General features: G+C 47.2%; 1 protein-coding gene across 4 annotated transcripts in view; it reads right to left on the bottom strand.

The window, feature by feature from the left end:
• The window catches only part of Grik4 (glutamate ionotropic receptor kainate type subunit 4), a 505,439-nt gene that overhangs the window by 90,401 nt on the left and 387,386 nt on the right, over window positions 1-27,652 (bottom strand). For all 4 annotated transcript variants that reach the window (XM_008826008.2, XM_008826013.2, XM_008826014.2 and 1 more), the window contains 2 exons: window positions 15,671-15,823; window positions 14,768-14,872 (listed from right to left, as the gene is read on the bottom strand). In XM_008826008.2, the coding sequence (XP_008824230.1) occupies window positions 14,768-14,872; window positions 15,671-15,823 (258 nt within the window). The remainder of the gene's footprint in view (window positions 1-14,767; window positions 14,873-15,670; window positions 15,824-27,652) is intronic.

Below are 27,652 nucleotides of genomic sequence, written 5' to 3'. Positions count from 1 at the left end.
GCCATGAGTCAGCATGAGCAAGCTGATCACCACAGGAAGTGCTCACACTCATACAGCAGCCCCACCACAGGCATCTGCTGCTGCCTCCTGACAGAGCTGGCAGAGTGTCACCCGGAGTCAAGAGGATTGTACTGGCACCAAGCACTGTGGCTAAGAGGCCCTCCAAGCTTCCACCCTCTTGCCAAACCTCCCAGGGAGCCTAATCCATATAGGGCCTGTTTTGCTCTTTACAAGGCAGCAGCCAGCCACGGCCCCAGAATCTCCTCTCTAGTCATGGAAGCCTCTACTTCGAGACCCTGAAGTTCTTTCCCACTTTGGTTGAGGAACAGAGACAAGAATCCATACTAGAGCCTACAAGGCCCCACATGCCTGCTCTCTGCCTGCTCACTGCAATTTCCTTCAGTCACACCTGCATCCATCACATATAGCTCCCCACTAGGGTCTTTATATACAATTCCTTCTCTGGAATTCTCCAGGCACGCTACCTCCTGACCCCAGCCTTCTTTCAGCTAGCTCAAGAAATGGCAAGCCATGACTTACAGGCTAAATCTGACCTACTGTCTGTTTCTGCAAATAAGATATTATTTGCACAAGCCAGGCCCATTCAATTATATGTAGTCTATGAGTGTTTCATTCACATGGGCAGAGCTGCAACCCTGTAAAGACTAGCCACTATCTAGATGGTCACAGAAAATGCTTGCCACCCCAGCCAGCTTTCATCTGTGATCCGTCAGGCCTCTGCTTGAAGACCACTTCCTACAAGAAACCTCTTCTATGATTTTTCTTCCCAACATCTGTTAAGGGGACATTGCTTCTGCCCATCTGTCTTATTGCACTGTAAGCCTCATGGGAGCAAGAATGGTGGTTTGTTTGACTTACACCTAGGGCCTGGCTCAGCATCTCGCTTCTCACAGATGCTCAGTTAAATATCACTGAACAAATGTATCAGGCATGTATTAGCTCATTTAAATCCCCAGCAAATCTACTAGGGGTAGACCATTTTATACTCATTTTACAGATTTTAAAAGCCCTGAATATCAGCAAGTTTAGGTAATTAAAGTCCCCAAAGTCACATTTGTCTGGTAACTATCAGAATGGGGATTCAAACATATGCTTTCTCAATCACCAGATATGCACCCAACCACTGAGTTATCTAGTTATAAAGGATCCAGACCATATCCATAGGAACAGGCTTAGCACATTTTGGCAGGGTCGATGTAAACTTTGCCAAATCCCTTCCCCTCTCTGTGCTGTGGTTTCCCACATATGAACCCTCAGGATCTTTCCTGCAGACCTAGAGGTCCAGGGACTTGCAGAACTGTCATTCCTAAGGACTGCCACTCATTGCTGCTGCTGGGAGCCCTGAGGATCCCACAGTTCCTGGCCCTCTCCCTCCTGCCTGAAGACGCTCAAAGATGTCTACTGGCCACCTTGTTCTCTCCTAAGTAAACAAAAGGAATTTGTTTTTGAAGCCCAGGGGGCTCCCATCCTTGTGTGCATCTGTGGGTGTGCACACAACACTGTAAAAGTTCATAGTTTATGCACATTTAGGTGACTGCTCTTCGTTTGCAGTGCCACTGGGGCCCAGCTTCTACAGGAGCTGACGTAACCCAAGCCCTGCTCCAGAATCAGCGTCTTCAAACAGTTACTGATCTTCACTTGCTGGACACTGGCCCATGTGGTTTGCTTACATAAATTTTCCTGATTCTTCATAACAACCTTGTTATTATTCTAACATGAGAGATGTAGGCTTGGTGTAGGTATTTCAGAAGCAGGAACGATGCTTAATGTAAGTACTACCACACGAGTTTTTGGTGAATGAATGAAGGAAACCAAGGCTCAGAAAGGTCAAGCAACTTGTTGAGGATAACACAGTTATTAGGGATTAAAGTAGAGTAGGAATTCAGATCCTATCTACTACTAAACTATCTGATTGGACTAGGACAAATATAAACTATCTTTAAAATTTTTTATGTGTATGAGTGTATTGCCTGCATGTATTTAAGTGCATCTGTGTCATGCAATGCCCGCAGAGGCCAGAAGAGGGTATTAGAAGCCTTGGAACTGGAGTTACAGTGTTACAAGCTACTATGTGGGTACTGGGAATCAAAGCCAGGTCCTCTGCAAGAGCAGCCAGTGCTTTTAACTGCTGAGCCATCTCTCCAGCCCACAAATATAGGCTATCCTGACTATAAGGCTCAGGTGACCTTCCCTCACACCTCTCTAATTACCGTGAATTTGTCTGCTGAGTACAGCCTTAGAGTCAGCTGAAAGGGCCCATCCACAAGAGTGATCTGGGTCAGAGCCCATGGTGGCTGCTCAGTAGTGTGGCACAGGGAATTCGGGGCCATCAGAAGACCCAGACTTTCTCTTCTTCTCTGCTGTACTTGGTAAGGTGCCTCTCTGAACCTTGCTCACTCATCTGTAAAACTGAAACAAGGGACACAACCTACATACATGCTTTAGCTTGGATCTAGAATGAACTTCGGGAACGTGTGTGCTATAGCCTGGCACTATTGGGAGGTGGTGGAAACTTTAAGCCATGGAGCCAAGTGGAAGGTCTTCAGGCCATTGGGACTTGCTCTTAAGGAAGAGCGTGGGACTTCAGCCCCCTCCTCACTCTCTGACTTTTTGATTATGGTCATGAGTGGAGAGTTATGCTCCACCTTACAGTCCCTGCTATGATGGGTCACAATAGGGAAAATACTCATACACATAAAATAAAAATAAAATTTATATATATATATATTAAATAAAGGCCTATCCAGTGCAAGTTCTTTCTAATCTTCCTTTGCTGGGTCATCCAAAGTTTGAACCATAATCATTTTTAAAACTCAAGTTTGGGGTTCTAAGTTGGAGTCCTTATTAGGAAGGATGCTTATGATAATATATTCACATCCTTGAGTGCCCAAAAATTCTACATATGGGAAGAAAAAGGGAAACTCGGGTATGAAACACTGCAGCAGGAGAACCCAGGGATGAACTAGGTTGGAGTCCCAGAGTCTGGGTGGTACATGTATTTACCTTAACATAGATCAGCTTATGGGACTGGGGAGATGGCTCAGTTGGACAAGAATGAGGCCTGGGCTCTATCCCCAGAACCCATGAGAATAAACAAAACAAAAAAACCCCAAACCCAGTGTGGTGACCCATGCTTGTAATGTCAGTTCTACAGAAGTGAAGACAGGCAGATCTCTGGGGCTCACTGGCCAGCCAGCCTAGCCTAGCCAGAGATCCTCATCCTATCTCAAAAAACAGGGTAGACAGCATCTAAGGAAATGACCCCTGAGATTGACTGACACCTGGCCTCCATATGTACAAGCACAACACACACACACACACACACACACACACACAGACACACACACACACACACACATATATATGTGTGCACCCCACCCAAAGCAAACATTAACACACACACATACACACACACAGACACACATATATATATGTGCACCCCACCCAAAACAAACATTAACACACACACACACATGCACGCACTCACAAATGCCAAAGATAGAGCATTCACTAGTCCATGAAAAAGACACCTGTTGATAATACTGGAACTGGAGCAACACGGCAGAACATTGCCAAGTTCAAGCTCAGCTAGGAATGTGCACATTGAGCAAGTCAAATTTTTGCCTCTCCCCATGTCTGCAAAACTGCTATGCATATTGATTTGGGATTTACAAAAAGATTTCAGGAAGCAGTCAAATTTGCAGGTACAGAACTCATAAATGATGAGAATCAATTCTACTTATCCATGATGGGATATTTGGCTTCCACCACATATGCTCAGACTTTCAGCCTTAATCCCCAACTTCTGGGATATGATACAAATGACCCTCCCTGCCACCAAAGAGAATAAATCAACACTGGCTATTCTAGAACAATCAGGTGACAGATAAGTATCACCCAGGGCAGGAGTGGAACTTAGGCCACCTCCATCGGCTCTGATTACAAATGGTACCCCAATGATGCTCTCACAGATTTAGACTCCTCACCTAGGTCAGGGCTTCAGAAGTAAAACTTCCCAGAGAAGAGTGAGAAGGATGCTCAGGTCTCTTATCTGCTTGGACAGGACTAAGTGAGTTTAAAAGTTCCTTTTGCCTATATCCCATCTCCACCCATTTCTTCTTCTTTCTAAATTTCTTTTTAATTTTTTTAAGACATGATCACTACCCAGGCTGGCCTCAAACTTCCTATGTAGCCAAGGATGACTCTGAACTTCTGATCTGCTTCCCTCCACCTCCTGAGCGCTAGTATTGCAGGTGTGTGCCACCTTGCCTGCTTATGCAGTACTGGGGATGAACCCCAGGGCTTTGTGCTTGCTAGGCAAGCATTCTATCAACTGAACTGCATCTCCAGACCCTTTTTTAAAAATGTTTCTCTGGGACCAGGTCTTTCCCTATAGCCCAGGCTGGCCCTGAACTTGCTTTGTAGCTCAGACTAGCTTCAAGCTCGTGATCTTCCTGTCTTACCTCCCAAGTGCTGGAATTATAAGCATAGGTCACTAGGTCTGACTTTCTTTTCTAGCAGAGTTGAAAACCTCCCAGGCTGTCTTCTGGGTCATTTGGGAATGACCCATTGACCTTTCTCACACCGGTATGAGGTGAGGGCACAAGAGTCGGCAAATAGGAAGATTCCCTTGTCCTTTTTTCTCCCACTCCTAGAAGGCTGAAGGCATTTCACATGAGCTTCTGAAGAATCTGTTAGAGAGCTGGGCATGCTCAAGGCTTTCCATCTAAGAAAATTATGGACAAAGAACATGACAGCCAAGCCATGCCAGCTTCATTTGTTCAGCTCCCTAGTTGAGAAGTGTCTTGGAGGGCTCAGCAGTTAAAAGCACTGGCTGGGTTTGGTTTCCAGTAACCACATGGCGGCTTATAACCACCTGTAACTCCAGTTCCAGGGGATCCGACCAACACCTTCTTCTGACCTCTGTGGGCATTGCACAACACAGGTACACTTACATACATGCAGGCAATACACTCATACACATAGAATAAAAATAATAAATAAAATATTGCATGGACATCGCTGCATTCTGGGCAGGTGGGAGATTTTTAGTTTGGGGGAGTCTGTTGCTTAGGAGTGTCACAACTCTGGTGCTGCTGTCTTCTTACTCACCCAGAGCCACTGAAAAGTGGAGTTGAAGGTCAGGGAGTGGACCAAGGGCAGATGTAGAAAAGACCAAGATCAGGGATGGAAGAAGAAAGAGGTAGGTGTGATGTCTGCCAGGCATGTCTTTATGGCATAGGCTATTCATAAACCCTCTTCCAGGGCTGTGTGGTTACAGCAGGAGAAACAACAGCATGTTGAGCACCATCCTCTGCCCCTGCTGTGTCCTTCTCTCTGCCCTGAACCAGGCCAGAATTTCTAAGCAACTTGGGGAATATTGCAGACAGAGAGATATATAGTTAGATAGACATCTCCATGTGAGACAACAGAATTAAAACTTGCAGTGTAGTGGAATCTTCAAAGCATAGCTATAAACAATGTTTTATCTTGTTCTCAATAATTTTATGATACCCATGAATTAGAAATCATGATGATCATCTCCTGATTTTGCAAAGGAAGAAGTGAAGCTGGGAACCAGGAGCGCTGGGCCTTTCCATTTGGCCACACTGCCTGTTCCACTGCCTGGGTCCCCATAATCTTCCACAATCCACCTTGCTTATTTCCCCCAGCAGGCCTGACTATAACTCCCATGCCTCTGGCCCTGGCTTCTTTCCTTTTATTAGAGCTGGCTGCCACAGGCTGCTCCATGAGACTGAATTAGCAGGTCACCCTCTTCTAGCTCCCCCAGGCATGAGCTGGCTGAAGGGGTGCGGGAAGTGTCCCTGGGAACGGGGAACTGGCAGACTTCCCTGGGCTGATCTCAGGCAAAAGCGTGATGGGGCACATGACAAGAAATAGATTTTGAATGCGTCACTTTAAAATTCTGCTCCTCTGCCCAAAAGCAGCCCCCTGTTCAAAAATGTAAGTAGCTCTTAATTTGTTTGCTGGCTGATGTGTGAATAAGCCTCTGCAGTGGGTGAATTTTCCAGCAAAGTTGATAAGCAGGAAGTCCCTGTGCTTTAGGGGAAAGAATCAGATGTGTGGGGACCAGAAAGTCAGGAAGAGAGAACAAGCCCTTCAGGAAACAGCCCTCCAAAGCCAGCTCATCCCCACTGGATGATCAAGGGAACAATCAGCACCTCCCTCCTAGGAGAAGGCATTATAGAGCCTTTTAGTGAGTACATGGAACTGCTCTGAGTGGAAGAAAATGGAAAGGGTGAAAGAAATGCATCAGTGATTCTGGGGACCTTTCAATCTAAAAATGTAAATGCCAGGTGCCTATGAGAGGTTTGGCACATGAAATCTCTCTTGAAGAGGTAGGGAAGCAAGAGGCTTGAGAAAACTCTTAGGACTCTAACCCTCAGATGCCGGGGCTCTGGTATCCCTGTTGGCTCTGAGCACCTTGAGACACAGAAGGGACACCCATGTGCCTCCAGCACAGCCTTCTCCTCAGGCCTCAGGAGGTGGGCTCTGCGTACCTGAGTCCTCATTCGGCACTCTGCCCACTCTCTGGGGAGGAGGGGGCTAGGCCCACATGCAGAAGTCCCCAGTCCTGGAATGGCGGCAGCATGAGAATGCCACAGCAGAGGCCGACACAGGGAAAACAGACAGCTCAGCAACGGCAGGGATGACCACCTAGGTTAAGTATTGGAGACGTGCATGGGAGCGACCAAGTCAGAAATAAGGTGGGCACAGAGACCTGTGCTGGGTGCATTGGTGTGACTATGAGGCAACTTGGTGTGTCCAAGGCCTCCATCATCCATGACTGCTGGGGAGAACATTGAGTGGGATGAACAGGAGAGAAGGCTCACTGGGGAAGGACCCAGTACCCTTCACTCTGAAAGCAAACAGGGTCTCTGAGGGGTTTCAAACCCAGGAACGAAAATCTCATCTATCCCCTGTCTTACTAGAGAGTTGGCCTAACTGATCTCCAGCTCTAAAAATTTAAGAGATGGTGTCAACTATTTTAAACTCTATGCCAAATCCCCTTTTTCCTGGCTCCTTAATTAGAAAGAAGAAATAAGTGACTTCTCAGTCACCTTCAAAGCAGCCCAAGCCACCTCCTCTGCCTGGATGTGCAGCCTGAGTCTCCTCATCAAAGGCAGAGATGGCTCTGGGGGATTATAGTCCATGCAACCTCCCTAGCTGGCCTGTTCTCACAGGTCTGTCCTCCAGCTGGGGAGCTGGCACTCCAAGCTATTGATTTCCAGCAATCAAACCCAGCTCCAGAGCCCTGAGCCAGGTCTCGGCACAGGCAGCTTCAGAGGATCTGCATATTTATGGTAAACTCCTTCTTGAAATTGAAAATGTATTAGACAGTAGCAATCACAGGATTCTCAGAGGTACCTCCCACTCTGGCAAGCGGTCTGAGGCTTATGACTGTTCTCTTGAATTGTCACAGAGGAGGCTCATGATAAGAGGGGCTGGGGGCAAGGGTGAAGACACCAGGCAGCAGCTCTCTGTGAGGCCACGATATCTTTCTTATTGTTCCTCAGCTGACACATACAGCAGTGTGAGCACAGACTCCCAGACAGGCAAGGTATGGAAGGCTTTTTTGTTGTTGTATGTTTGATTGCTTTTGAAGTGGGGGAAGGGGTCAGAAGGTAGGGACAGGAGCAGACCCCACCAGCAGGTCTGTTCCAGTTGTCTTCAGAGGAACAGAAGGCACTTACTGGTGCCCACCCCACTCCCTCCACTGCCTAGGGCTATAAGGAGAAGTTATGCTGCTTCTATACCCCCTAGGGGTGCTACTCTTCCAAGATCTCAGCCTTCCCCTGCCTCTGTGCTGGCTGCTGTCAGGCAAGGGAGATGAAATGGAGGATGTCTGACTTTCGTGGCAATGGGTAGGGACCTCTGGGGCTGGCAGGAAGTTGCTCTAGGTTTCCTTCTAAAGAAGATCTGGAGTTCCTGGTTTGCATGAGTACCTTGGAAAAGCCATCTCATTCATCCTCCTATCTCTGCTTAGAAATGCATTAAAAACCATTCCAGAAAGCTGCCCTCTGAAATCTGAGTTTGTATCTGTTTTCAACAACAAGACTATTAACTCATAATCCTTTTTTACTTTCCCTCTCCAGGCCAACCTTGTCTGTCTCCCCATCTCCATAGGAACAGAGTGAAAGAGATCAGCTGTCCCAGGAAAGGCTGGCTCAGGTCTAGTTTCTGTGAAAAGTCTATGTGAAAAGAGCTGAGTGAATTGCTGGGAAAGATGGCAGGTAGAGTAAATAAATGACCCTGAGACCCAGAGATTAGAAGGAATAAGACATTTGAAAAATAAATTCCAGTAAGCAAGCTAATACAGAAAATAAGAATTGAATGTTCAGCCTAAGGCATCTGATGGTCCCCCACAGTCTCAGCACACCCCTCACCTGGAGTATTATGCTTTCACAGAGAGCTGATAGCCCCCAAAACCTCCTTGGTAAAAGAGTCACAAGCTATGTTCTGTTGGGAACAGTTACAGACCACTGCTCAGGAAAGGAAAAACTAACAGGAGCATAATCAGAATACTCTAGGGCAAGGGCTGGCTGCAATTTTGCCCCCCTAAGATCAGGAGCTCTTTAATGGAGTATAACTCCTTTTTCCTGCATTCCCAGCCTTTGACAAACAGCAGATGTTAAAAGAAAATTTTAGGTTAATTCAGGAATGGAAGAATGAATGAATGAATGAATGAATAAATGAATGAATGAAAAGCAACCTGTTACTACATATCTGAAGGGCTGGCAAGGAAGGGGAAGCAGGCTATTATGGGCTGCTCAATAGGGCAGAGTTAGGAGATAGAGGTTGATCCAGTCCCTGGAAGAATCTGGAATGTCTCTGATGAATGAATGAATGAATGAATGAATAAATGAATGAATGAAAAGCAACCTGTTACTACATATCTGAAGGGCTGGCAAGGAAGGGGAAGCAGGCTATTATGGGCTGCTCAATAGGGCAGAGTTAGGAGATAGAGGTTGATCCAGTCCCTGGAAGAATCTGGAATGTCTCTGAAGAGTATGTACTCACAGAGAGGCTGGGGCTGGCTCTCTCATGTCACAGTGAAGACCATTCTCACACTGGGTTGGAAGATAACAAGGAGGATAAAATGTCCCTATGTTCTGGACAAATGGTGAATAATGGAAAGGCCCTAGGTTCTGAGGAAGCTAGACCCAAGCTTGGTTCTTGAGTCTGCCATTTTGTGCCTATATGGATGTGGATACATTTCTTTATCTCGCTGCCCCCGTTTTTCCACCTACAAGATGAGAGAAGAGCTTTCATATCTGGCTAATAAAAGGATGTAAAAATATATATGTACACCACCCAGCACAATACATCATGTAGACAGCAATAAATGTTAGCAATTATTATGATGTCAGAAGAACCAGCCTTGCACATAACTAAAGCCAGTCAAAGCACAGTGCCATACAAATCTATTTTCAATCATCCGTGGGTTCCAACAGGCCAAATCTGGAGGGGTTACCATCATCACTACACACAGAAATAAGACTGCGCCCCACCCCACTTGTGATATACAATGAACCAACAGGATAAAGATAGATCCACATCTTCAGCTAGGGTTATCAAACCCCGAAGGCTTAATTAGAGCCTGTTAAGCCATTTCCGATCCTCAGATGAAAGGTGTACTCATTTCAACGCTAACAAAGTTGCTCGGGGGATGCTTACAATCTCTGATCTTTAGACCAAGTTAAATGAAGAAAATTAAGGGCCTTCTAATGTGGTGTCTCTTTTCCTCTTAGCTTCTTTCGAAGAGGTCTTTCTCAGACAGGAAAGGAACACAATGCTATTCTAACACTACCCAGTACATCTTTTGGGGGGCGGATAAGAAAGGAGACTATGGTTTGAGGCCCCAAGGGATGGACTGAGGTGCTAACTATTGACTCCTATGTCTATAAATAATGGAGAGATGTTCAGAATGTCCCCTCTAGGACACCATAGGGAGGATATTCCTCCAAATGAGTGGAACTTCTCAAGATGGAAAACACTCTACAAGCAGAATCAAAATAGTAATTTTTTTTAATGGTAAAAAATGAAACCTGAATTCCGAAAGACTATTTTTAAAATGGTAATAATCCTTTAATCAGCTACCAGCAGGGAATATGGTATTTGGCTCAGACATTTTACCAATTATAGCCCACTGGGTCCCTGCATGGTACTTTCTAAATAATCAAAATCAGCTCTTAATTGTCACTCGCCCAGACAGGAGAGAAAGAACAAAACCAACTGCAAGTGAGAGGATGCAGTTACTAAAGAGAGTCCAGCCAGGAGGGTGTAAGAACCGAGCGCCATCCAGGGTAGCGGCAGATGGAATCAGAGCAACAAACCTGGAGTAGAGACTGAGATTGGAGGCCTTTAAGGACCCCAAGGAAGGAAGGGAAAACCAGGTGTACATGAGCCCAAAACCTAGGTTTTGGAGTTAGATAAACATGAATATGAATTCTAGTCTGCCCAAGTCCTTTGAGACAGTGAGACCTAGACTGTGTGTGTTTGTGTTTGTGTGTGTGTGTGTGTGTGTGTTTGTATAGGTGTGTATGCCCCTGTTTGCACATGTGGAGAACAGCACAAGACATCAGGTGCATTTTTCTTTCACTCTCTCCTTTATTGCCATGAGACAAGGTCTGTCACTCAGCCTGAGGCTCATCTTTTTGGCTAGGCTGGCCGGCCAGGGAACTCTGGTGATCTACCTGTCTTTGTCCCCGAGTGCCGGGGTAACAGATATGTACAGTCATGCCTACCTTTTTATGTGGGTGTTATGGATTCTAAGTCAGGTCCTCATACTTGTAGAGGAGGCGCTCTTACCTGTTAAGCTTGCTGCTGCTTATTAATGAGATGGTCTACCTTACACGGTTGTCCTCAAGATGAGAAGAGATCTGGGCAAAGCACCATGTGGCATCTGCCACACAAAAGATCCTCACAAGATATTGCCTTGTCACTTCCCTTCCCCCCACCAACATCACCTTGGATGGCATTGGGAGAACATCAGAGCAGAGATACTGACATTCCTCCCATCCTGGAAGGGAAGCCTGAGTAATTATCTCTCCACAAACCATTTCTTCATCCTGTAATAAGCAGGGAAGGACACCCATCAAGAGGCAAAGATTGGGTGGTGATTGGGATGGGATCTGGGGACCAGTGTTAGGAAGCTACATCTGTGCCTGCGACACATCACACAGTTTCCATTTGGTGCTCACGGCACCTGAACCAGACAGCCAAGCAGCAGGATAGTCGCCAGACTTGCTGAAAAACCTGAGTCATAAAGAGGATTCTCACCATCTAAAAGTCCAATCAGGAGTGTCCCTTAGGTAGCTGAAGGTTAAAGCCATCATCCTCATTAATGGTCACTTGTGTCACAGATTCTATTTAGTGTTAACTCAAAACAATGTGGTAAGGCACAGGGAGGCCAAACAGAAAACTACTCATAGAACACTCTTCCACTAGGCAGGATTTTCCAAGGGACAGCCTATGGACAACCCACCTCTACTCATCCATGTGGGTGCTGGTTAAGCTTAACAGATTCTTAAAATACAGTGTTTCATTAACTCAAAACACATAGCTGTCACACCCAGGGATGCATATTTTAAAGCAAGCTCAGTGGGTCACTCTTGAGCAGATTTGTGTTTGAGAAGCCTGTCATTTAACACTAGTGGGCACTACTGATGCAGGGACAGCATCCACTATGAAGAAAGTCCTGGGCAAATTACTTGATCCTGGCTAGACATGGAACTGCATCATGGGGGCAGGGACCTGCATCATGGTGGTGGGGCTGATGATACTGACATCCTGTGGCCTTACACCTATCCAAAGTTAGCTTGAGTGGTAGCTAAAGCAGAAGCAGAATGAAGCTGAAGGGGGACAGGATCTCAAGTGGAAGGCAGATCAGGGACATCAGGTGCCATGAAAAAGGCCCAGGAAGTGGACTCTTTCTAGAATCATTATATAGAAGGACTGAGGTCCAAGGGGAGGTTTGCAAAGGCTGGGCTGGGGCTCTCTGGACTGGGGTTGGGGCTGCATGAGTACTATATTCTCCTACCATTTCTCTCTTCACACCAACATTCTTTACCCCATTATATTTTCCTCAGAGTGCTTGGCACTACTGTCACAGTGTCACACATGGATTCTTTGCCTGTCATCTGTCCCCTACTAGAGAATATTTTCCACAAAAGCAGATATTTTCTCCTTCTAAAACATGTACCTAGAAGGGAGACTGACAAATAGAAGATGTTCACTCACCAAGTGTTAACTTGAAAGAAACAATGAATGTTCTTTAATTCACATCCCTTGAGAAGACTGGGGCTCCGGGAAAATCCTTCCTGACAATTTCCCTACAGGCTGGCGGCTTACTCATTCAGAGATCATGAGCCATGTGGCATGTTTTGAGTTTAATAGTCCCAGCTAGAAGGGAGACTGACAAATAGAAGATGTTCACTCACCAAGTGTTAACTTGAAAGAAACAATGAATGTTCTTTAATTCACATCCCTTGAGAAGACTGGGGCTCCGGGAAAATCCTTCCTGACAATTTCCCTACAGGCTGGCGGCTTACTCATTCAGAGATCATGAGCCATGTGGCATGTTTTGAGTTTAATAGTCCCAGATATTCATATATTCTCTCTCTCTCTCTCTCTCTCTCTCACACACACACACACACACACACACACACACACACACCCCCCTTACTCTAATCTCTCCTTCCCCCTCCCCCCATTTTTTCTCTCTCTCTCTCTCTCTCTCTCTCTCTCTCTCTCTCTCTCTCTCTCTCTCCTCTTAACCCTAAGTTCCAGGGTTGTGTCTGTTTTCCCTGAGTCTAGTATAATGTCTGACACATGGCAGATGCTCAGTAAAAGACCTAGTAGACATCTGAAGGAAGCACTGGTGATTCTGGCTGCCCACTTAAACCTGCTCCCCTCAACCCCCCTGCTTTATACATCTCTGAGAAGATGTATAAAGTCACTGCTTAAAGATCATGCAGCTCTGGTCCAGAGGTGAAGTTGTTTTTGATAGTCAGCACCAGGATTCAGGAATCATGTCTGTCTCGCTGGGACTTATTCCATTTTCTCTACTCTCTTCTAAGAAGACTAACCCTCCAGGAAGTCACTGCCCCGCCACCAAAGAACTTCCTAGGATAAGTATGAAGGTTGAGGGTCCTTTTCTGGATGCAGGGACAAAGTAGCAAGAGGCAGGTGTGATGGGCTTCTATGGTTGCAGTTCCATCAGGATCTCCCTGGGTGTTGGTTCCTGTCTTGGACCTAACTTCCAAGACTCCCATAGGGTGGTGTCTAAAACTGCACTTTAGAAAAGTTATCAAGGCAAGTCTAACACATAATTCACAATAATAGTTAAGGACTTGGGCTTTAGAGGGGGCATATATGAGTCCCAAGCAAGCTCTGCCATGACTTAGCTGTTGAAGGATAAGCCAGTCACAAAATTATGTCCTTACCTGTGGTGAGGACATTAATAAAAACTACCTATTTGGGGGCTGTGGAGATGGCTCAATTAGTAAAATGCTTGCCTGGTAGACATGAAGACCCATAAAAAGCTGAGCACAGTGGTGCATGCCTGTGATCCCAGCACCAGGGAGGCAGAGACAGGATCCCTGGGGCTCACTGGCCAGCCAGTCTATCTTAATTAATGAGCTTCAGGTTCAGTGAGAGACCCTGTCTCAAAAAATAAGGTGGAGAGTGATAGAAGAAGATACCAGTGTCAACTTCTGGCCTCCACATACATGTGCATGCATATCAGCCCACCTGTGCACACACCAAGTACCTATTTTTTAGAATAAAGGATGAACGAAAAGTACTTAGTTTGTAGGGTTAGATGAGCAAATATATGCTATACTTAGCAAGGTATAAGGTTTACTTACAGTAAGTGTTTAATACATGAGAGTAGCCACCATGATGACGGCCATAGTGATGAAGATATAGATGAAGGTTCTTCCTAATTTGCAGAGAGAATGACTGGACAAGCCCTACAGTGGGACATTCCCTCATCCAATGACTGACAGTCAGGAAGGTCTTTAATATGACTGCTTCCTGCTGTAATTAGTGCATGGCTTCCTCTTTCCAGCCCCTCCTGAGGCTGGAGAGGGCTATAAATAAAAGGAGTTGATTATTAGGGGATGCGTAAGATAGAGACTTTCAGAGAGACACTTGGAGTGGTTGGCAGAGCTCCAGTTTCCTCTGATGGAGGATCAGAGATAAGGGAACAAGAGAGTTACTGGAGAAGAAGGAATAGACTAGGGATCCAAACAGAGCTCTGAAGGGTATAGTGTCCTTAAGATGACGGAAACTGACCACAGCAGACAGGAGAGCATGGGAGGGGAGGAGAGAAAAAGTCATGTATACCAACCCACATGGGATCCAGTCTGTGCCTTATCTATGGTGCCCCCAGGGTCTAACAGAGATTCTAGGGTTAGGAGGAGACTGAGAAAGTAAAACATTTCCAGAGATGAGAGGAGCTAGGCACCCTTTCCTAAGTGACATCTCCTTTGCCTCCCTCTCATTTCACGAAGTATGGTTGCCTTCCTCTTGACATTTAGCTGGAGAACCCACATGGGCTAATCTGGAGCCAAGGACAAGACCAGTACAGTTCAGGAGCCTATCCTTGGATTCAGCCTGCTATCTGGGAAGACAGCTGACAGCTAGAGTCCACCTGGAACTGGGGACAGACAAAAGAACAATGAGGGATCCATCACCATGGCAGCATAGCTAGGCTTACCTGCCGAAAACCATTCCTGGTGAACTGTAAGATTTTCAAGGCATAGTTGGACCTCTGGCCTTTGCTGTTGAATTCAATGTGGCCGGTGAGACCTTCCAATTCTACCTGTCCAAGAGAGAGTGAGTTACAGCACCAAATAGGCCCCACCACCACGGGCCCCAAGCAGGCATCCCTCTTACTACTTCAGAGAGTCCAAGAGAGAGGAAGTCATTAGGACCCACTGTCCTGCCCACTCTGTAGCCACAGACATCTGGACCAAGAAGGGGGATGCCCATACCTAGTAACCCAAAACCAACTGCAGAAGCTAACACAAGCCACTATACCCAATTGTGCCCTTCTGCCCATCCCCTAGGCCTGAAAGCAGTCTGTCAACCTTCATTTGTCCTCTTCAAGAATCTGTTAACCCCAGCTCTGCAGGAAGTCAGGCTACTCCTGATTCAATGAAAAAAATGTAAGACCTTCTACACCAGCCCTCTTTGATGAGAGTTGTTTTCTTCATGGGATGTAAGCATGCCTAGAGAGAGGAGAACTCTGGGAGAGCCCAATAGCAAGCTAGAAGTCTGTAGCCTGAGACTCCAGAGGGATTCTAGGCTCGAGTAGCACAGCCCTTTCCCAGCTGTGCTGAGCTGTGCAGGAACTAGCACTAGGCAGAGGCCAGGTTCCAAGCTTGGAGTTCAAGATCCCTTCCTAATTTAAGACTCAAAGGACATTGCCTGGGAACAAGCTTGCTGTGGATTCCTGCCATGGTTATTAGTGATTAGGGAACAAGTGGGACACTTGACCTACTCAATGGGGGTAACCATACTTGCTGTTCAATCTAGGGCTATGACCCACCAGGGAAGTCTTGCACCAAGCATCCCACCCCTGGGGCTGGTCATGACCAGGCCCTCAGCTGCTCCTCACCATGCGCAGGTAGTTCATGAGGCTGGTGCCATGCTGCCAGATCTGGGCTGAGCCACAGGACAGGGGCTTCACACCAATCTCCTGGCTTCGGTTCAGCTCTTGTACTGCTGTCACCACCGCATAGACTGCATCAAACAGCAGGGCTGAAGACAGCTGCGAGAAGTGGCGGGGTGTAGGGAAAGGGAAGGGAGAGGAAAGACAGACAAGAGGACAAAGAGAAAGTCAACCAAAGGCAAAATGAGGGGGGTACCTTCATTGCCCTCAGCCCACCTCTGCTTCTGGGTTCACTGGACTTCCGACAGTGGTCCTAGATCTGTGTTCAAGGGCTTTGCAACTTGCCTACTGATAGAGGCTGCTTTGGGTTGAAGCATCAAGATGCCCCTTTAGACTCTAAATCCTCTCTCTTTTTTCCAGGGAAACAGCAACTTCTGGCTTCCAGGAATGAATCCACAGGAAGGGAGGCAAGGCTGCTCATCGAAGCAAGAGGGAAGGAATTTGGTCACTCCCCTCACACTTGCCTCCTCTACCAGGCTCAGGTACAGGTCACACTTCCACCCAGAAGACCCCCGTGAAACAGCTCCTTCCGAGATGTACCTAGGATCACAATGTAGTGTGTACTGCTCCATGTGACGTATGTTATGAAGTGCACAGAAGTTCAAAGCCCCAAACTGAATATAAAAATCCATTGCTCTAGTGAGATGATAGTGGATGGGAAGGGAGGATCAGGAAGACAGCACTGATCAAAGCAATGGGAGGTGGAATTACAAAAGTCTGTGGGGAACTAAATACAGAGATGTCTAGTTGGGCAACAAAGAAAGTATTTCATGGAAGAGGACACAGTGGAACTGGGCATGGAAGGATCTGGGTAGATACGGTCTTGGACACGATCATGAGAAACAGCTGGGAGGGAGAAAGAATCCAGAGGGTGGGACCCTTGGAGCAAAGTCTAGGAGGCAGAAAGCATGGGGCATACCTAGAGGGGTAGAGGGAACTGACTGACTCAAAGGCAGGGGTCAGGCCCTATTGGGCCTTAAAGGTGTAATGTCCTGGCAGGAATGAAAACATTCTAAGGAGATGGTTGTATCCTTCTCTTTGGCAATTAGATTATTGAAACAATAGTCTCCCAGGAATTGGAATTTTCCCAAGAATTTCATGCTGGGAGAAGGAAGAGACTGAGGGATGGGGCCAATCACTGGAGAAACCTGTCTCTCAGGAAGAGATTTCACAGTTTGACAACTTGGCAGACCGCTTTGCAGGAGAGACTGGAGCCCAGAAGACGGTGGGCAGGAACACACTCTGACCAGGACTGCTTAGTTACACATTCCTCTAGCCCCCTACCTAAACCTAAACCTCATGTCAGGACCGAAGGATGAACTTGAAGGGTCACTGGACTTACATGTTGTCTGCCCAGTGTAGCTATAATGAGGAAATCTTTCTCAGCTTTTCACTATTACTGGATTGTTTAATTGACTTATTGAGGATGGGTGGTGGAACCTAGCCTGTTAGGAATGCCAGGGCCCAATCTCCTGTAACAAAGGCAGGAGGTCAGTGCATCTGGGTCCATGTTTTTAATCTTTCTTATTAAGTGAAAAGCTCTTTAAGGAAAGAGATATGCAAGACCTTTATGTTCATACTTTGCTGACATCTGGCATGGGGCCTGTGGTAGTTTGAAGGAGCAATGCCTCCCATAGGCTTGTGTATGTGAGCACTTGGTCCCTGGTTGGTGGTGCTGTTTGAGGTTTTGGAACCTGTAGGAGGTGAAGCCTTGCTGTACAAAGTCACTGGGGGTGGGCTTTGAGAGTTTGTAGCCCCATCCTACTTCAATGTTTTTCTCTGCTTTCTACATGTGGCTGAAAATGTGACCTCTGACCTTCCTGATCCAGCAGCCTGCTGCCATGCCTTCTTCACCATTAGGGACACCCCCCCAGCCCCGCTGAAACTGTATGTAAGCTAAAGTAAACTCTTCCACAAATTACTTTTGGTCCTGGTGTTTAATACAGCAACAAAAGTTGTTGTATACAGGGAGTTATGTCTAGTTGGTCCCCAAGGCATATCTCTTGACTTGAATCAAGTCTTGGATGACATCTGGCCCCTATCTGGTGACTGAAGTCAATACAGTCTTTGGGGCAGGGAAGGCCGGGGGCGGGGGTAGTAGAAACATAGCTGACCCTTGTTCTTGGGGAATGTTCCATCTAGGAGCTTGGTTAGCACTATCCAGGATCCTGAGGAAAACCTAGAAAGGCAGGTAGAGTCTTTGGAGGAGTGATGTTGAGGGGCTGGAGGGCCAGTTTCTTAATGGTATCACTGAAGTCCACTCTGGGGCAATCAGTCTGCCCCTGCCAAGCCCTCTCACCTATCAGAGGACACCGTTGGGAGGAGCTGGAGGACTTATATGATGTGACTTCTTGTGGCCTACCTCCTGCTTGTCCAGGTTCCAGGACACTGGGCCTTCCAAGGTTGGAAGGAAGGAGGCCACAATCCTCCAGACAGGTTACACAGCAAGAGATAGCAAGGTAAAGAGGAAAGAACTTAGAAGCAAAGCTCTACCCTTGGATGCTAAGTGATCCTGGCACCATGCTGGACCTCAGGGAGGGACAGTCCCTTATCTATAAAATAGTGTTCTGTCCTCACAGGTATGTATAAGTGCTATGTGGCTGCAAGTTGCAGGGGTCATCATTTCTGAGGGTGGGCCTACGCACCCCCACATTCAACAGAGGTTAGCAGGTGGTCAGATAACAGGTGTTGGCTGAATTCAGGGTCTGGGGAACAGAAAAAACAAGGAGCTACAAGGGCAGAAAACAAACTGGACCAATGGCCTCATTTCTTGAACTTTTACTACACATAGGGCCAGAGCCTGTAATGGGTAGTGGGTGGGCTAAATTAGGGTCTTTCCAAAAGGCAATTACAGGAAGACTAGCCACAGTTTCTTTGTTCCAGTCCAGGTTCACCTGCATTGCAAAGCGACTTGACTAGTGTATTCCTTCTTTCTTTCCTCCCCTTCCTTCCTTCTTTCTTTCCTCCCCTTCCTTCCTTCCTTCCTTCCTTCCTTCCTTCCTTCCCTTCCCCTTCCTTCCTCCTTCCTTCCTTCCCTTCCCCTTCCTTCCTTCCTCCTTCCTTCCCTTCCCCTTCCTTCCTTCCTTCCTTCTTCCTTCCCTTCCCCTTCCTTCCATCCTTCCTTCCCTCCTTCCTCCTTCCTTCCTTCCTCCTTCCTTTCCTTCCCCTTCCTTCCTTCCCTTCCCCTTCCTTCCTTCCTCCTTCCTTCCTTCCTCCTTCCTTCCCTTCCCCTTCCTTCCTTCCTTCCTTCCTCCTTCCTTCCTCCTTCCTTCCCTTCCCCTTCCTTCCATCCTTCCTTCCCTTCCCCTTTCTTCCTTCCTCCTTCCTTCCTTCCTCCTTCCTTTCCTTCCCCTTCCTTCCTTCCTTCCTTCCTTCCTTCCTTCCTCCTTCCTTCCTCCTTCCTTCCCTTCCCCTTCCTTCTTTCCTCCTTCCTTCCCTTCCCCTTCCTTCCATCCTTCCTTCCCTTCCCCTTTCTTCCTTCCTCCTTCCTTCCTTCCCCTTCCTTCCTTCCTTCCTCCCTCCCTCCCTCCTTCTCTCCCTCCCTCCTCCTTCCTTCCTTCCCTCCTTCCTTCCCTTCCCCTTCCTTCCATCCTTCCTTCCCTTCCCCTTTCTTCCTTCCTCCTTCCTTCCTTCCCCTTCCTTCCTTCCTTCCTCCCTTCCTCCTTCCTTCCTCCTTCCTTCCCTTCCCCTTCCTTCCTTCCATCCTTCCTTCCTTCCTTCCTTCCCCCTTCCCCTTCCTTTCCCTTCCTCCCTCCTTTCCTGTCTTATTTTCTCCCTTTCCTTGTTCTTTCTTTCCACTTTAATTCAGTCCCTGCCATCTAGCAGGTCCCATAGATGTCACCATCTCTCCACTGTACACAGACACACTCAGAAAAGTCACTGAGTCCCTTCCGCCCCCATCAAGTCTCTTGCCTTCCAGCTCCATCTACCTTTCTCTCTGTTCCCTGGCTTGAATCCACTTGTAACCTGAAGTCTAAGCAGATAAGGATGTCCATGATGGAGATGAACAGAGAACTCTGCAGTCCTACTGAGCTGGCTGAGCAGTCAGACTGCTCTGAGTCCCTTCTGCTCTCTGCCCCTGCCCCTAGCCACTTGGCTCCTTATTGGACTCCAGATTCAACTTCATGGTACCTGGTGCCCTTCCACAAGCCTACAACTGTCTTCTTCCTTTGCACACACCTCATTTTCTCCTGAGTACATGTGGTTCTTCATTAATGGCTACTCACGTTTTCTTGCCCAAAGGACATATGTAAATGATGGATACTATAGATGGTCGATTTCCATCTCAGATCAACATTTACCTGAGGGGAGATCATTGCCCTGTTTCGATAAGCTTCTAGATCCTTCAGTGTGGCTGGTTACATGCCACCATAAACCAATTCTGGCCTGCCTTATCCCTTGATTTCCATTTTATCTCTGCATTCTAAGATTCCCCAAATCACAGCACTTCAGCTAAAAACCTGGTCCAATTCTTATGCTACAAATGAAGAAACTGAGGCTCAAGGAGTTCTCTTGCCCAAGATCACATAGCAGGATAGTACCAACCCAAAGCTGGCCCCCGTACCCTGTCCTGAACAGCTTTGGTTGTTAGTTTGATACACCTGGGAAGAGGAACCTCATTTGGGGAATTTCTTCTATCAGACTGGCTGTGGGCCTGTCTCTGAGACATTTTCTTGATTGCTGAGTGATGTGGAAGGACCCAGCCCACCGAGGTCAGTGTGTCCACTGGACAGGTGATCCTGGGTTGTATAAGGAAGCAGGCTGAGCAGAGGCCAGGGGAGCAAGTCAGGAAGCAGCGTTCCTCTGTGCTCTTTGCTTTAGTTACTGTCTCCAGGTTCCTGCCTTCCTATCCTGGTTCCCCTCCATGATGAACAATAAGCTGTAAGAAGAAATGAATTCTTTTTTCCCCACCTTGCTTTTGGTCAATGTTTTATCAAAGCAATATAAAGTAAGTAGGACATACCCCTTGTCCAGTGATCTGTCCCCTCAGATTTATTCTTGTGTCTGGTCTTGCCGGACAACCTGGGGCAATCTTTTAGGACGTGGTCACCTTCTCAAAAGCCTATGAGCAGGTAAGACATTCAGGCCAGGGCTGGGGGCAGGGAGGCTGAAGGCTGGTGACAGGGAGGCCCAGAAGGAAGGAGGCCTGGAATCGAACCCCTCTGATGCCCTGGGGTTTGAAGCACCACTCAGTTTGTCCCCAGCTTCCTTACTGGTTGTTAGTCCATTAGCTACTGTTGCTTACCTAACACCATTCTTCGACTTCCACCTATTGTTTCTAGGTATCCTCCGTGCTATCCTTCCCCACCCTCCCATCCCTGCCCATGCTGTCAGCAACTTCTGGCCCAGGTGAGCCTGAGCCACTCAAGAGTCTCCCATCCCCTGCCAATGTGTAATGCAGGCCAAGTAGACCAGATCTGACTTATGAGCCTTCCTGAAGAGTTCTATGTCTGAATGTGTTGCCTGGATCCATTGAAGGCAGCGTGTCTCTAGGCTGAGTATGAAGTTCATATCAAAGGTGACTGAACAAAGAATGAAAGGACCAGGGCCTCCAACCATCTCACCCTCAAGTCTTGCCATGCTGTGTGACACCTTATGCCTTTCTGTGCAAGGCATTTTAATTGGGGTTCTTGATGCCAGAAACTGAGAGCACTCTAACCACTGTGGGGGCCCTGAAGGTCTCCTCTCTCAAGGTAATGTTGCTCCAAGTCCCCAGAGAGGCCTGCCCTCTTTGAGGCCCCATCCTCCTCTGGCAGCTGTTTGCTGGTCCCTGAGAGAGAAATGCATGCTTGCAGAGGAAGCTAGCCACAATGTTTCACACCCTCCCCCTAGGTCCAGCTTCTTCCTGATACATGGTTGCTGCTGTTCTCACTCTGGATGAGGTTTCCTTGGCTGAACCTCTATGTGTATGTAGACGTATGTGTACGTGTTCATGGTCTGTGTGCACCTGTGTGTGTCTGGAGGCCAGGGGTTGGCACAAGTGTCTTCTTTTATCATTCTCCTTATTTCTTGAGACAGATTTTCTCACTGAACCTGGGGCTCACTGATTGGCTAGACTAGTTGTCCAGCAAACTCCAAGGATCCTTCTGCCTCCACTTCCCTAGCACTGGGTTACAGACAGACACTGACACGTCTGGTTTTCTGTGGTGGGTGCCGGGATCCTCTTGCTTGCAGAACTAGCACTTTCCTCAATAAGCCATCTCCCCAGTCCTTGCTGATGCTCTTATTAGTGCATAATCCAAATGCAGATAGGTCACTGTGTGCCTGTTCCCAATGTCAAGCATCATCTCCAACTCCAGAGCCATCATGATCCCTCCCCTCAGATGTTTCTCATAATTACAACTCAGGCTGGAGACACTAGGGGCAGGGACCAAATAGATGGAAAATTATCAAGCTAAAATTCCTAGCTCATCTCTGCCTACAAACAGCTTTCAGAGGGTGACATGGGTAAAGTGTTTCCATGGCTCTTCATTTCATGGGCCTTTTCAAAGTTGAGCAGGGAATGATCCAAGCTAATACCTCCTCTCCTACCCCCAGGACAGTCTTCTTTGGCTCCTACATCCACTAACAAACACCCCTCTTCTACAGGCTCTGGGCCATCCACCCACACCATTCACCTCCATCTTTTTGAGAACTTGCCTCCCACCCCCCTTTCCTACAGTTGCCACTTGCCACAGTCGCCAACCCCTCCCCTCACCTGATACCACCTGCCAGGCTGTGAGACCCTGCTATCCCTGGGTCTGCCCCATCAGTTCCCTTGTGGTTCAGCTCTCCATCCCAAGTATCTGTTCTCCTAATTACCTTCTTCCTCTGCCATTATTGATGAATTCAGCTCTGAATAGCACTTGGGCCATAGTCAGTGTAAATTAGCTTGTGTCACAAAAGCCCTTCCATTTCCACTTCTGGGCTCACTTCCGAGGAAAGGAAGACATTCTGGCCATTCCTTCCCCTTCCTTTCCATCCCCCCCTCCCCGCCCCGGCTCACAATCTATGCCCTTCATCTTTCCAAGGCCTCCACGCCCCATCTGTGCATGCATGTGCCTCTTGGTTTGTCTCTGCCTCTTCTGTCCCTGTCTCCTCTAAATACTAAGTCCCCCAACTGGCTCAATCCTCATTTAAAATCCTCTCTTCTTTCTTGGCATCAACAAGCTGTTTGGCAAGGAACCCTCGATTCTCTTGTTTTTATATTTTCATTTGGTCCCTCATTGTTATTTTCTTTTGAGCTGTTTTGCAAATTGTTTCGGGGAATAAAAGATGCAGTATAAATTAAGATGAATCAGTTCTGACTCAGGGAGTTCTGACTGGGCTCCTTCCCCCCCCCCAAATGAAAACAAGTATATCTTCTAGACACGCACCTGTAACCCACATCTCTCAAAGGAGCGATGACTGGATTCCCAGGATCCTCCTGGATGCCCATTTGTCACTGATGCCCATTTTTAAGCTTCTGTAAGCTTAAACTCTGCCCCCCAAAATAATACCGGGGCAGGAACCATCAAGATCTCATGGACTAATTCTTACAATCTGGATTTTATTCCATGAAATAAACACTTAATTACAAACATCTGTTTTAGCCTAAATTCTAATTACTTAATCTAGCCATCTGTAATTTTAATGATTTCCCACAATTTTCGTTCTTTGCTGTGTGATTAATGGGAATGGCATATGAAACTATGTGGGCGTGTGTGTCCCTTCCCAATGCTCCCTCTGCGCTGGCTTTGTCTGAGGCAGGAAGTGCATCTGCAGCCTGCCACTGGCCACCTGGCAGCTTCTTGGCCAGAGTGGGCTCGCCAAGCTTTCTCCTGGACAACTTTCACCAGCAGCTCCTTTCAAGCCTTTCAAACCAGACTCCCCGTCCTATGAACCCCACCTGGGATTGTGGGAAGGCGAGGAAACCAGGGAGTCTCCCATACAAGTCCAGAGAGGAAGGAAAAGAGGGGAGTAGAGAAAGAGTGAGGAATGTACAGTACAGGAAAGCGAGAACAGAAGGAGGATTAAAAGGAGAGAATGGGAAAGGGAGAGGAGAAAGAATGTGGGCAAAGACAGAGTGGTCAGAGATAGAGGAGAAGACAAAGGCGTGGCGGAGGAGGGGAGGAGGGTATCCCACTGAGGCAGGAGCCCAGCAGTCTTTCATAACCCAACACAGGAGAAACCCCCGGGCTGTGATTTCCTGCAACCTTCTCCCTCGCTTTCTGGCTCACTGTCAGGAAGAGCGGGGCTGTTTGTGGTGGGAATTTCTCTAGCCCCAGAGAGGTAGGAAGAAGGAGCTCTTGAAAAGATAAGCTGCAGAAGTGAGATGACTGAGAGGGCTGTGCCACTCTTGTCACTGCTGCTAGCTTCCCTTCCAGGCTCTTGAGGTGACAGTGTTGATAACATCTCCTGTTCCTCAGAGGCCGTGGCTGAGAGGATGTCTAGAAGGTTCCACATAGGGAGACGTACATCTAGGCTCTAGTCCCAGAAGTGTTAAAGTGAGGACCTTGGGAGACTCATGTGTCACTCAGCTCTTCTGGCCCTGTTTCCGCACTGTCAGAAAGGGGTGTGTGACCATCCTTAACTGTTACTAGGATGCCATGAAGAAGATAAAAGGTCAAAGTAGGGTGATGTTGGGGGTCATGCTATAGTGGCAAGGCAGAAGCGACCTTGAGCAAGAAAGAACGGGCAACCTTGTACTAGCCAGAAAGTCAAAGGGGCTGGACAGAGACAAAGCAGAATGAAGGAGGAGCAGAAACTGTGACCCACATGGTGACTGGCCTGGGTCTGAGGTTCCACTTGTTTTAACTCCAGCAGAACACTGCCAGCTACCCAGATCCCTCCCAAACATTCTCAGAGAGGGTAGGACCCTGAGGCCTTAGGACTGGCTAGGAAGCTGGCACACTGGGGCACCAGCTGTAGGTGGCTTCCATATGTCAGGATGGCCTCTTCAGGTCCTTGGAGTAAGATACTGTATGCCTCTGCTCTACCCAGAGGAACCAGTCCCTTTCCTCCATCCAAGATCTTGTGTATAATGTATGAACAGTAAGCCCTGCACCACTTAATGACAGGGACACTCTGTGAAGTAAGTGGTTAGTCCACTGTGTCGTTGTGCAAATATCAGAGTACACTTATACAAACTAAGATGGTCAGGAAGTCACCAGGCAAGACATTCCTACAGAAACATCACTGGCCATATAGTCCTTGGGTGATCAAATCACAGGAATTCAGCTCTTGATTGTATTTTCCTCCTGCCTTCCAGAAGGCTTTCCCTGACCTCTGCAAACCTCTGTTGTTTCTGAAGCATCATAAGGGCTCCAGAAATCATTCTCTCAGTTGTGTAGAGGCTCATGCTACCCCCCAACCACCACAAGGTGCATCTTGGAGGCCATAGTGGTTTTGACCCTGCCTCATAGTATAAACTGAGCGATAACTTCCCCTTACAGTCAGGCATTCAGGACCCTGATCACATGGCTTTGTATTCTTCCCCTCTAAAAGCATAGACTGTTTCCTTGCTTTATCTGTGTGTCTTTGGCCAATAGGAGATAAAAGACATCACAGCACGCCTTTCCTAGGAAAGAAGGACTAAGGCTTATGTGTTTCTACTTGCTTGATGCTCTTTTGCCTTCAGCATGAGAACTTGCCAGGTTGGCCTGCTGGTCCAGGGAAGCATGAGAGGTCAGTGGAAGAGATCCTCATAGGCAGGCCAAGCCTAGATCAACCAATCCATGCCAATTACCCAACCTTGGCTTAGGTGAACTGACCCCTAGTTGACTCTCAGATGTATAAGCTAAATAAATGTGTACTATTTTCAAGTGAGATTTGGGGGCTGGTTGTTACAAGTGTTTATGTAGCAAAAACTATCTAATACATTTACTAGTGCCCATTACAGTGTCTGGCATATAAACTTATTCAATGAATAATTACAAGATAAAGATATGATTATATTTTACATTATCTTCACAATGATCTTATAAGATGATCAAGCACAATTATGTTACAGATAAAGAACCCCAGGCACAGAGGGGATATCTAAAACTATCTAAGACTGCACAGCAAGAAAATGATGAAAGAGGTGTTCGAATCCAGTCCCTGTGCCCTAAGGCTAATGGACTTTCTAGCACTTGTGACCACAGTTAAAGCTGCTCCCTGTAGTTCTGTGGAGTCTCTGTCTGGCCTCTGTATTCAGCATGTATAAAAGATCTCAGTGGGTACAAAGTGCTCTAGTCTGCCTGCTCATGGCCAAGGTGAATGCTAACAGCAGGGCTCAAGGAGAAAGTGGAAATATACAAGGAAACCTTTAAGTTCACTGGGCCAATGTGAGGTTTGGGCTGAAGAGGAGGAAACTGAGGTTTTAGGTTTTGTTTAGTTTTTTCCTTTCCTGATACTCTGTTCTGAGTCTTTCATACCCACCACAACCATGAGTGGTGGATGTGATTGTAGTGATTTCTGTAAGAACTTCTGACCAGACCAGAAGAACAAAGCTTACACTCCTCCTGAGGGCTGCATCTGACCCTGCCCATGATGCCATGCTTGAGCACATCCCTCATTAAGCTACCTAGTTTAGGTGAGGACCCCTTCTTTCAGATGATTCCCTCACCAAATCCCTAAGTCCTCCCTGTAGACTCTCACCCCTTCAGTTCTCGAACCCCTCCTAGATGCAGTCTGCTCATCTTTCATGAAACTCCCCTCTCAACCCCCTTTTCTGTTTGCTTCCCCAGATCAAGCTTCCTGGACTTCTGTGAGCTCTGACCCCCTTTTCTTCCTCATCAGAGGCCCATAGTGACAGGTCACTCTGTGTATGCCCTACCTTCAGAGGCCCATTGTCACCATGTTGGCTTGCCACTAATGGCATGCCCACAGGAATGGCTCTATTTTAAAAGTCCACCAGAGAGTACCCAACTCCAGGAGGGGCCCCAGTTCCACTGCCATCTGCCAGGCCTAATGCTTTACCATGACTTTCTGTCCTTAAGCTGTCATTCAACGTAACTTAGCTGTTCAGTCACTCCTTCAATGAGTGCCTAGTCACTCCTTTCTTTTTGCTGGGCTCATTTATGGAGTAGTGTGACAAGGGAATGAAAGCACTGTGATGAAAAGAGTATACTGCAAAGGATGACAGGAAGCCTGGGTTCCAATCCTAGTTGCTCTAGTATGTGACTCTGGGCTAGTTCCCACCCTGACTGGGCCTCAGTTTTACCATATGTAAGCCTTCAATGAGTGCCTAGTCACTCCTTTCTTTTTGCTGGGCTCATTTATGGAGTAGTGTGACAAGGGAATGAAAGCACTGTGATGAAAAGAGTATACTGCAAAGGATGACAGGAAGCCTGGGTTCCAATCCTAGTTGCTCTAGTATGTGACTCTGGGCTAGTTCCCACCCTGACTGGGCCTCAGTTTTACCATATGTAAGAGGTAAATGGATGGATCTAGAAACTGTTATACTAAGCGAAGTAACACAGACTCAGAAAAACAAACGACATATGTTCTCCCTCATATGTGGCTCCTAGCACCAAATCCTTTTAAATTCCAGGTCCTTTTAATAAGATGATGCTGTACAGCAGTCCCTTCTGCATGAAATAACTACCATCACCACAACTTCGGCTGCACCTGATCACTAAACATAGTCACAATTGGCCTTGTTGACAGTTATGCTCATTCATTAAAGGAGGGCCAAGCAGGGTCACTGGACCCTCACCTGTGTATCCAGCCACTCTTCCCAGCCAACTAGTCTAGCCTTGGAAGACAAAAGAAAAATGAGTAAGAACACAATAGAGAGATGCTTTTGGAAGCCCTTGTCAAGAAACTCCAATGGACTCTCATATGAACATTTGAAAATTGCCCTGTTCTGACTTTTTTCTAGTTCCCTGTCTAGAACTTGTTAATGCTAATTACTCTTGCCTTTACTTCTCCTTCTCATCTCCTATTCATGATTCGAGGACTTTCTTTTCCCCTTAGAGACAAGGG

Source organism: Nannospalax galili, unplaced genomic scaffold (assembly GCF_000622305.1).
Source record: "Nannospalax galili isolate Female #2095 unplaced genomic scaffold, S.galili_v1.0 scaffold229, whole genome shotgun sequence".
Lineage (NCBI taxonomy): Eukaryota > Metazoa > Chordata > Mammalia > Rodentia > Spalacidae > Nannospalax > Nannospalax galili.
This window is presented reverse-complemented; position numbering and strand designations above follow the sequence as displayed.